This window comes from Hippocampus comes, unplaced genomic scaffold (assembly GCF_001891065.2).
Source record: "Hippocampus comes isolate QL1 unplaced genomic scaffold, H_comes_QL1_v1.1 scaffold590, whole genome shotgun sequence".
Classification (NCBI taxonomy): domain Eukaryota; kingdom Metazoa; phylum Chordata; class Actinopteri; order Syngnathiformes; family Syngnathidae; genus Hippocampus; species Hippocampus comes.
Window position 1 is genome coordinate 99,217 of NW_017806273.1, and position 8,993 is coordinate 108,209.

General features: G+C 49.7%; 2 protein-coding genes across 3 annotated transcripts in view; both read right to left on the bottom strand.

The window, feature by feature from the left end:
* Nucleotides 1-2,889, bottom strand: n4bp2l2 (NEDD4 binding protein 2-like 2). Of its 2 annotated transcripts, none has more exons than XM_019857564.1 (6): nt 2,788-2,889; nt 1,161-1,936; nt 970-1,094; nt 771-859; nt 608-684; nt 1-264 (listed from the first exon to the last, which is right to left on the bottom strand). In XM_019857564.1, exons 2-6 carry the CDS (start codon nt 1,934-1,936, stop codon nt 111-113), a joined length of 1,221 nt encoding a protein of 406 aa, XP_019713123.1. In that variant the 5' UTR covers nt 2,788-2,889; the 3' UTR covers nt 1-110. The 2 variants fall into 2 exon arrangements, 1 of the variants encoding a protein (XP_019713123.1); XR_002166547.1 differs by having other exon boundaries at nt 175-264; nt 488-684.
* A 162-nt stretch (nt 2,890-3,051) lies between these two features.
* Nucleotides 3,052-8,993, bottom strand: part of brca2 (BRCA2 DNA repair associated) — a 15,943-nt gene continuing 10,001 nt past the window's right edge. Inside the window, 14 exon segments of the mRNA XM_019857533.1 lie at nt 3,052-3,593; nt 3,660-3,776; nt 4,033-4,289; nt 4,359-4,497; nt 4,599-4,765; nt 4,852-5,053; nt 5,261-5,370; nt 5,587-5,734; nt 5,813-5,968; nt 6,501-6,816; nt 7,653-7,823; nt 8,047-8,234; nt 8,452-8,636; nt 8,706-8,962. Coding sequence (XP_019713092.1) covers nt 3,213-3,593; nt 3,660-3,776; nt 4,033-4,289; nt 4,359-4,497; nt 4,599-4,765; nt 4,852-5,053; nt 5,261-5,370; nt 5,587-5,734; nt 5,813-5,968; nt 6,501-6,816; nt 7,653-7,823; nt 8,047-8,234; nt 8,452-8,636; nt 8,706-8,962 — 2,794 coding nt within the window. The 3' untranslated portion in view covers nt 3,052-3,212.

Sequence of the window (8,993 nt, forward strand, 5' to 3'; positions counted from 1 at the left end):
AAAAAAACAGAGCAGTACAACTTCTCCAATTTACAAAAACTGTACAAAATAGTTCAAAGACAAAATGAGTGAGTCTTTCCAACATTTTTGGCGGCGGAATCCCGCTCGCTCTATCTGGCTCCGTCTTCCCTCCACTCGGCTTGGCGCCTCTGGTGAACGTGTTGCGGTTCCTGAGAACTCAACACCACGTCCACGGTGATGGGGGACCAAAAACGATCCAGCATCTGCGCGATCTTCTCCTGAGGCACGCCGTGCTTGTTCCGCCTGTTAGGGGGGAAAAAGAAAGCATTTTGTTGACTATTGTCTGGGCCAATAGCGCCCAACTAAAATGAGTTGTCAAGAGATGCCACAAGATGACGGCAGAACTTTTTTTTTTCCCGATTAGAAAGTGCTGGCCTATGGAAATGAAGCTCCTCCTCCTCTTGAGTTTATCGTTGCTTGGCACTAAGATGCCACCAGATGGCGCCTAGGCAATATTTTCAAAGACCTTGAGGCTTGAGCACAAACAGCAAACGTGGATCGGCTCCCAAGGGTAACCCTCAAAATAGTGTTCTGTTTGACCTAAAAAATGAAGCAACCTCAAGAAAGAAAAAAACAAAAATGTTACTTCTCCAGCTCGTAGGGATCATACTTCCAGCTGGTGTTTGGTTCACAAAAGTCTACCCGGTATCCTTGCTGTAAGGCCTGCGGATGGGAGGGGAGCGGGGGGGTGACGGTCACATTAGAAAAAGGAAACTGCCATCTCCATGTTGTAGCCAGAAGCTACTCGCCATTTGGACGTAAGGCTTCATCTCCCAGGCTTGCAGGTTGGTGTTGTCGATGATGACGGGAGAGCGGCCGTCGCGCATGGCGGCGCAAGCTGAAAGGCAGGCCCACACCAACAACTCTTGAACCGAGCACAAGCTTAATTCTTGATGTTTTTTTTGTTTTTTTTTTGCATTCCTCATGAGTAACGCTGCGTTTTCTCACCTCTTCGATGGTTCCACTCGTGTGCGTCTCCGAGTAGGCCCGCTTCGTAGCGGTATCCGCCGTTATGGGCAAAGTAGTCGTCTGTGCTCAAGATGAGGCCGCTGGGAGCCGTCGCCAGCAACTCCCTGTCAGAGAGATATTCATTTAAAAAAAAAAAAAAAAGGAACACATGAAAATCTCAAAAGACGTACCTCGCCATTGTTGTCTTCCCCGAGCCTGGGAGGCCTCTCATGAGAACGAGCACCAACGGCGAAGTTCTGTCAAAGTTGTCATAGCAACGCTGTTGCTGGCTTTCATCTTGTTCAGAATGACATTGCGGTGGGTCACAGAACCACCCGGCATCATGAGCACCACCGTCGCCATTACCCCAGTTGCCATGGTCATAACGAGGTGTCCCCCAGAACGGCCGACTTCCAGCGGGATACCAGTCGTCGTCGGCGGGATTCCCATGGCGGGGTGGAGGTGAACGGTGCGGGTATGGAAAAGAAGGCAGGCGGAATCCGCGGGACGGTCGGTGACTCGGAGTTGGGTGGAATGCCGGAGGAGGATAATAATCGGGGCGATACCGAAGAGACGCCCTGTGAGTGGAATACGGCCTGTTTTTGTACCAGTGAGGCCACGATGGGTGCTTGACTGCCGCTCTGCTGATGTCGTCTTCCCCGAGAGGTTTTTCTGGACGTCTGCTTGTTGATGATGTTTCCAGTTGGACACAAGTGGCCCGTTCCTTCTCGACTTGATCGTCAATGGCTTGGATCTCTTTGTAAAAGTCACTCAGCGAGTCATCAATGTTCTTCTCCGGGGGGAAGGCGGGACCAATGAAGGTGGCGCTAGTGAATCCCACCTCCTTTAAAACGCGTTGGACGTCTGTCGCCTCTTTGCGGACAGCTTCACCCTCGGCGGTAATTTCGTCCTTGTCCACTGGAGCATCGGCAGAAATTTGGATGCATGAGGGAGCCGCTTGAGACATCTACACAAGATTTTTTTGAAAAAACTCTTTCAATTTAAAGTAGCGCTGCAAGGGTCACGCATCTGTAGAACATATTGATCATTATCCCATCTTATCTAATGTAATTGTGCATTGTGAGGCGCGGGTAATATCTCTGACCACTTGGGGTCGCCGTCATGTTCAATCTACACTGTCGTATCTGTGACTTTGAAAATGTGTGCGGCTCACTGGTTTGCAATGGCGTCAAAATCACGTTGCGACGCGTCCGTTTGAGGAACTACATTGGCTGTTTGTCTCTTTCGGGTATCCGTAGCAGAAAGATGGCAGCGAAACATGGTAGCCTCTTGTTGGGGAGGCGTACGATGGATAAATATAACGAGCAATTACGTCATCTACCATTGTCAAAAATAATTACGTTGTGATCATAGTTTTTTTTTGTTTGCATATTACTGAAACGAATAGTTTTTTTAAAATGAATTAACTTTGAAAACTCAAAGCAGTATACAAACTGCCCGTTTAGCTCTAGTTATTACTTCACTCGTGAAATCGTACACTTTCTTGTCGTCTCGTTTTAATTCAGTGGAGTGGGAGGCCTTAAGGTCTCAGCGTTATTACTTTTCTTAAAAAAATCATCGCGGGGCATTCTATTGTTTTAAGTTTGAAAAAAACATGTCACTTCCTTAAGTGCACTTGTATACCAGCCATTAAAAAGTAAATAGCCTATAATATCATATGACCGTACAAGCCAGCTGGCAAAAGAAGCTCGATTCAATTCAATGTTAACCCCCTAGCCGCGTCAATTAACTTGACACCATCACATAAATTAAATGTTACGAGTTACCGTTCGACCCCAAAACGTGCTCACTGCTTACCTTGAGTTATGTGATTAAATGAAACGAAAGCACGGGCGAGATGACAGCTAACTGCAACATTGCTAAAGCTAATTCCGTGTTTACGGATGTGACATCACCAACGTCATTCAGTTCTACGTCGAATGCGCCGCTTAATGACCGGCGGGAGACGTTGCATTTTTTTTTCTTTCATTCAGTTCCTCTTTGCTGAATTGTCTATTTTTAACGTTTTTACATACAAAACAGTAATGTTTACCTTGATTGTGTTTGTAATATTGTATTGTATACCTAGATATAGATATACCCGATTATATATTTTTTTCCTTTGAGATACCTCCATTATACTGTATATGGACAGAGACAAATAATTTATTCAAACAATATATATATATATATCTTTTTTTTTTTTACATTGTGGCTCCCTTTTACAATGCAGCAGTTTGCAGTTATCGTGCCTCATTGGAACGTAAGGCCTGCGTATCAATCATAGCGAGCTCATGGTCGTTCACCCACGCTTCCTCCTCCTTTTCATCAGGTGGACTTGCAGACACAGGCACCAGGTTTGGAGTGTGTACAGTTTTTAAGGTGCGGGGTGTGCTGGCTCTCCGAGGAGGGTTGAAGGTCTTTTTGACAAAGGGCGAAGCAGCCAGGCCCGGGGGGAGAAACAATGGCGGAGGAGACGGCACGCGAGAGAGGTAGTCCACAGCTCGCCTCCTCTTCAAGCTTCTCGGGTCTTTCTCCGACAAAGAAGTGTCGGCTGCGGGCTGAAGGTTCCTGCTCGGTGGAGTGAAGGAGCCGAGGCTTCTGACCGGCTGCTGAGATGTGGTCTGTAAAGGGCAACATGCTTATAAGACAAATTCTGCAACCGAGCACAAGTGGAGAAGAAACCTTACGTTTGTCCACACGTGTTGCGTGGGTGGAGTTTTCGGAGGCAGAGCGGGAGAGCACACGTCCCTCTTGAGCACCTGGGAGAGTTTGTCCTCAGCGCACACAAAGAACTTCTCTTGCTCCTACAATACACGGATGCAAACGTAACTACCACGCATCTCATCCAGCCTCCTAAGCAGTCGTCTCACCGACACACCCATCTAACTGACTGTACCCAATTCAGAAACCTACTGACCCATCTTCCCCCCCAATCCCGTTTTACCCTTCTGAGTACCCATCTCAGCGACTTATCCGGGCATAAAGAAATGTTCTTGAGCCTAGAGAATGTAGGTGCCGTTGCTGTAACTTCAGACATTGATGATGGCCGTCACTCTGTACCTGCAGGAGGTCCCTGAGCCGCCCGAGGGCCTTTTGAAGATGCTCTTCTTTGGGTTTGGTGGAGAAGACGGTGAGGTCTCCTGCGTACACGACGGGGGTGGGCCGGGTGGACCGGCCCCTCAGCTGCAGGTTGCTCAGCGCTAGCAGCGCGCCGGGTTTCACGACGTCCGCCAGGCCGGCCTGAAGCAGGCTGCTGAAGCAGAGGACCTTCACAAAATTCACGTTGCCGTCCACCAGGTAGAAGGCAGGGGAAGGGCCTGAGTGAAAACCGAAGATCCAAAATCAAAGTCTGCTGAATTCAAGTCAATCAAGGATGACGCACGGACCTTTTCCATCCAGCACACTGACGACACATCCCGTCAGATCAACCTCCCCGCACGGAGGGTCAAATTCCAGGTTTTGAAGAGCCACAAAGTCTGTAGACACTCTCGGTTGAAAGCACGCTGATAACCATTCCGCAGAAGCCTGGGGGGGAAATCAGTTCATTAGGTGTGTGAATGCAGAATCACAACCACCCGCTTCATTTCACCTGTACTTAAGCAAGTAAATGAATGAATATTGGTCACCTGGAGGTCTTGAAATTGTGTTTTCTTGGTGGCGGTGAGCTGAAGTGCCCCAACAGCGCCACGCTTCTTCCTGTCCGACGTGGCCAAGTTGTAGACTTTGTATCGACAACCTTCCTTTAACAAGGCCTGCACATCTGAAGACGGTCGCCAAAGGTTCAACTGGTAAACTTGAGACAAAAAAAAAAAAAAAGGAAGACATGAGTGTACGTAGAATATTGTTAGGTAGGTGAAATAGTAAAAGGTGGCGGCTCACCGTGGCCGGTGGGATTCAAAGAGTCGGCGACGCAGAGTTTCCAGACAGGGGTGACGTCTCTCTGAGGGCAGCTTGCTTGGCCGCCGTCCGTGTTTTCTTCGGTCGCGCGACGGTAGCGATCCTGCATTTCTGCCCGTTTCTTGTCCATGAGCGAGCGGCTGTACGCCCGCAGCGTCTCCAGCTGCTGCTCGCTCAGAAGGGCCTGGAAGCAGCAAGTCAACGGCCAAGCCTTGAGAAAAATCGACCTTGAAAGCGAGCAAACCTGCATAGCATCGACTGTTCCTGCATCTCGCAACTTGTCTTCACCCCCCCTCCCCCCCCCACACTTAAAAATACCTCCCAATCCATCTCACCTTCCTTCCTACTCATCCAAACGAGCTAACGTGCTCTTGAAACAGTATTTTGTTACCTCAAGTCCAGCTAGGTCGTCTCCCACAGCCTCATAGAGCTCCTGCCCGTCCTGCAAACTTCCAATATCCCGATGACTCACAGTCCTTCTCCTCAGCTGACGTTTGCTTTCTGCAAATGACCACAGTTCAATTTGGTTTGGAGAAAAAGTCGTCTTTTGTATTCTTCTTTATTCGGGTACCACACTTCTGTGATTGGTACCCGAATGTGATTGGTACCCGAATGGATGTCCGGCCTGCCCCAAAAGTTCGAAACCGGACCTTGAGTCACGATAACTGCCACCTTGCACACAACAAGAATAGAAATGGAAATCAATCCAAGACGTACCGATGTCCTCTTGTTCAAACTCTGCTTGTATCTTGGCGTAAAGCACCTCCATGGCCTTTTGCTTGAGGCCGTTGTGGCGCGCCTCCTCCTCCTCTTCGGCGCGGGCTAAGCGGAACACCACGCCTCCGTCCGACTTCCTCTCCATCCACTGAATATGTATACACATAGTGGGGGGTAAAAAAGTGAATTTCACTCAAATATCTTGTTTATTTATTCGAGCGAGTACCTGAACGGGGTAACTTCTCAGCACCACGATGTCCACGCAACCGACAGGCCCCCCGTTACTGAACAGTGACGACAGAGAAAGCAGGAACGGCCGAGGATCTTTGTAAAATCCCAGCTTGGTGTCCCATCGCGCAGGTCTGCTGCTATTGGCGAAAATCTAAAAGAAAAATTAAAAAAAAACAATCTGAGATCTTGTTTCTGCTGAGTGTCAACGACAGCCACAAAGCAGGTGAGGAATCTTGGTGGGATTATTGACCGTGATCAGAGTTTTAAAAGCTTCGGCTCTGTAAAGTGCCTTTTTTTTTCCCCTTGTGTGTATGAATGATCCGGGTCACGGCACCAATTCCACCCGCTCCTCGCAATAGTATACGATCAGAAGACTGCATATTCTCAATTGAACTATTGAATGGGTGCCAAAAAGATCAAGACACGGCCGTGGAGCCTTCTTATTCTGCCCGATGCGGAAGAAGGTCTACCCGCACACAGGAAGGCGGCGCTGTCCGGCATGTGTGATTCCACAGTCTAAACTGGTTCCAATTAGCTACAGAGCCAGGAGAAAAGGTCACAGTCACACAAGGGCCTAGCGCAAGTCACCTTTCTACTTATGTAGTGGTTAACAGCTCGAACAATCATCCCTCACCCCCGGAAAAAAAAAAACACACCCACAAAAAACGTTCCCTTGCATGTACCTTCAACATAAGCGATTGGGGCGCTTCCAGCGGCGCGCAGGCTTCCTGCGAACCCACCAGCTGAGTGCCGTGGATGATGAGCTTCCCGCCTGCGGCCAGTCGTCCCTTGCGAAGCAGGGCGCTCAAGGGCTCATCCAGCTGCGCCTTCACCGAGTACCAGCCGTCAGTCAGCCACACCACCGCACACGGGTTTGCCACCTGGTCTTGGGAGACCACCCCGCAGATGCAGAGAACCAGAGTTTTGGCCGCCGCGTCGTCCTTTTCCATGATCTTCCTCAGAGCGGGCCTGCGGCTGTGGTCCACCTCCACGTCATATCTGACACGCACGTTGTTTATTTGGTGATTGCAATCCAATCAAGTCCGTCCATCCATTTTCCATTCGCTTGACGACTTATCCGAAATAGACTGACAAGTGAGCTGGAGCCCATCCCAGCTGGCGCACGGCACATATGGACAAACAACCGTTCACATGGAGGACAATTGTAACGTTTTGGGAATGTGGGAGAAAAGTCCCGCAACCATTTGGGGGACACACGCAAACTCCACACGGGTAAGTCGGAACCTGTATTCAAACCTCCAACCTTAGAACTGAAAGGCGGCTGTGCTAAGCAGTCACACACCACGCTGACCTCTGTTGCGTCTATTCATTGGAATTGCTTCGAAAGGGCTTTATGAATATGAAGCACAATGCCCGCAATCCATCTCTCGAGGATAGCACAGTCCTGGACTTGACCCAAAATGGCTGCTTCAAACCAAAATGGCTGACTGACTATCTTGGGCACGGCTGCTTGAAACGTATTTGTGTGCCCTGTTATGACAAACATGTCCACTAAATATGTCAATCAGTGATTTCGGGGGCTTTTTTTCCCCCTTTCAGTGACATGATCGTGTTTCTGTGTAGTGTGACAGTTGTTTACAAAAGAAGGATCTTTGCCCATCCTACCGCGCAATGGGAAGTGCGAGGGCAGTGTTGTGTCAATTAGGGCAACTGTTTGGTCCCACTCCTCGGCAGCTGACTAAAGACTTACTTGGCTGTTTACTTTGACACTTGATGGGTGGGCAGGCAATCCAGAGATCCAATTACTAAAAACTCAAAAGGGAGTTTTCCACAGATTCTATAAGTCAACCAAGCGCAGGCTTTGTCCTTCTCACCTGTACTTGAGCTGCAGCAGAACCCTCTCAGGTGTGAGGCAGCGGCCTCCCATAGTTTGCGGGAAGGACCTCTCCATGGAAGCCAGCTTCCACACGATCCACCTGTAGTGATTGTACACCCACTCGTCAGCGAGCAATTTGGGATCCACGCCGGGCGTGTCGCACAAGGCTCTGCAGGGAGACATCACAAAATGTGGCCAATTAAAAAAAGGATTCGCAAAACTCCATCCAGCACACGCTTCAAAATGCACGAGCTTCAAGCTTCGGTCCCTGAATTCTATTAATTCACCACTAAAAGGTGCTTAATTCTACACGCTGGACTTTTAAGCACGTATCGGTCATTGTGCAGAGCCCAAAGCTAGGACGCACACATCCTAGTTTGACAATCACCGACCTGCAGAACTGCTCTTTGCCGGCCGTCCCATCCTTGCTGGGAATCAGCCGCCCGCCGTCCGCAAGTTGGATGCCGCTTTCGTCTGTTAAGGCGTCCTTTTTGAAGAACAGCTCAAGCCGAAAGCGAAAAGCCTCCGCCGTCTCGCTGGTGATGTTGCACACGTGCCGATGCACTCCATATTCATACAGCTGTAAACCGAAGGCAACAAAGTCCAAATAAATATAAGACAGCACAAAGCTGTGAGCAGCAACCATGAAATGAAGAGGGGCCAGACAGACGAGAGCAACCCCTTAGCCTTGGTGTAGCAGCGTGCCCGTCCATACCTAATTTCACATGACCAAAGTAGAAAGTGCTTCATGGGCTGATTTGTTTTGGTTTTTTTTTGAGGGGGGGAGGGGGACTCACCTGCTTCTGGGTGTACTTGGCAGGGGGCCTCCGAGCCACCGCATCCTTCAAATGTATCCTGGTGGCTCCCGAGGTTTTGGCTCGAAACAAGCTGCCAGGCAGAGGCCTCACTGTCTGCCGCGTCTTCTTCCTGATCCTCATGTCTTGCATGTCTCGGGCCAGCTCCACGTTCGCTAGCGGCGTCCCTGTCGACGCACCGAAAACATGGGCTCATCTCTCTTGTGTCCCGTACCGAAAAGATGAAAAATGTTTACCTTGACCCCAAGATGTGTCAGTAGGTGGGATGCGGCCGCAGAAGGGAATGGTCATACTTTGGTCCGAGGCGGTTGTGGGAGGGTCCTCTGTCTTTTTCGAGAAGAGTTTCGTGGAATCCTGTTCGACAACTGTCCTCTGTCTTTTAAACGGAGGAACGAAGGCTGGAGGCGTTGTGATGTCGCTCCTCCTCGGTCGGGCCTCAGTCTTCTTGAAAAATGGCAAAGTCAACCCTGCCGGCTGCTTGTTCTTCGATGATGCGGCGGGGCGCCCGCGAAGCGCGGCGCATA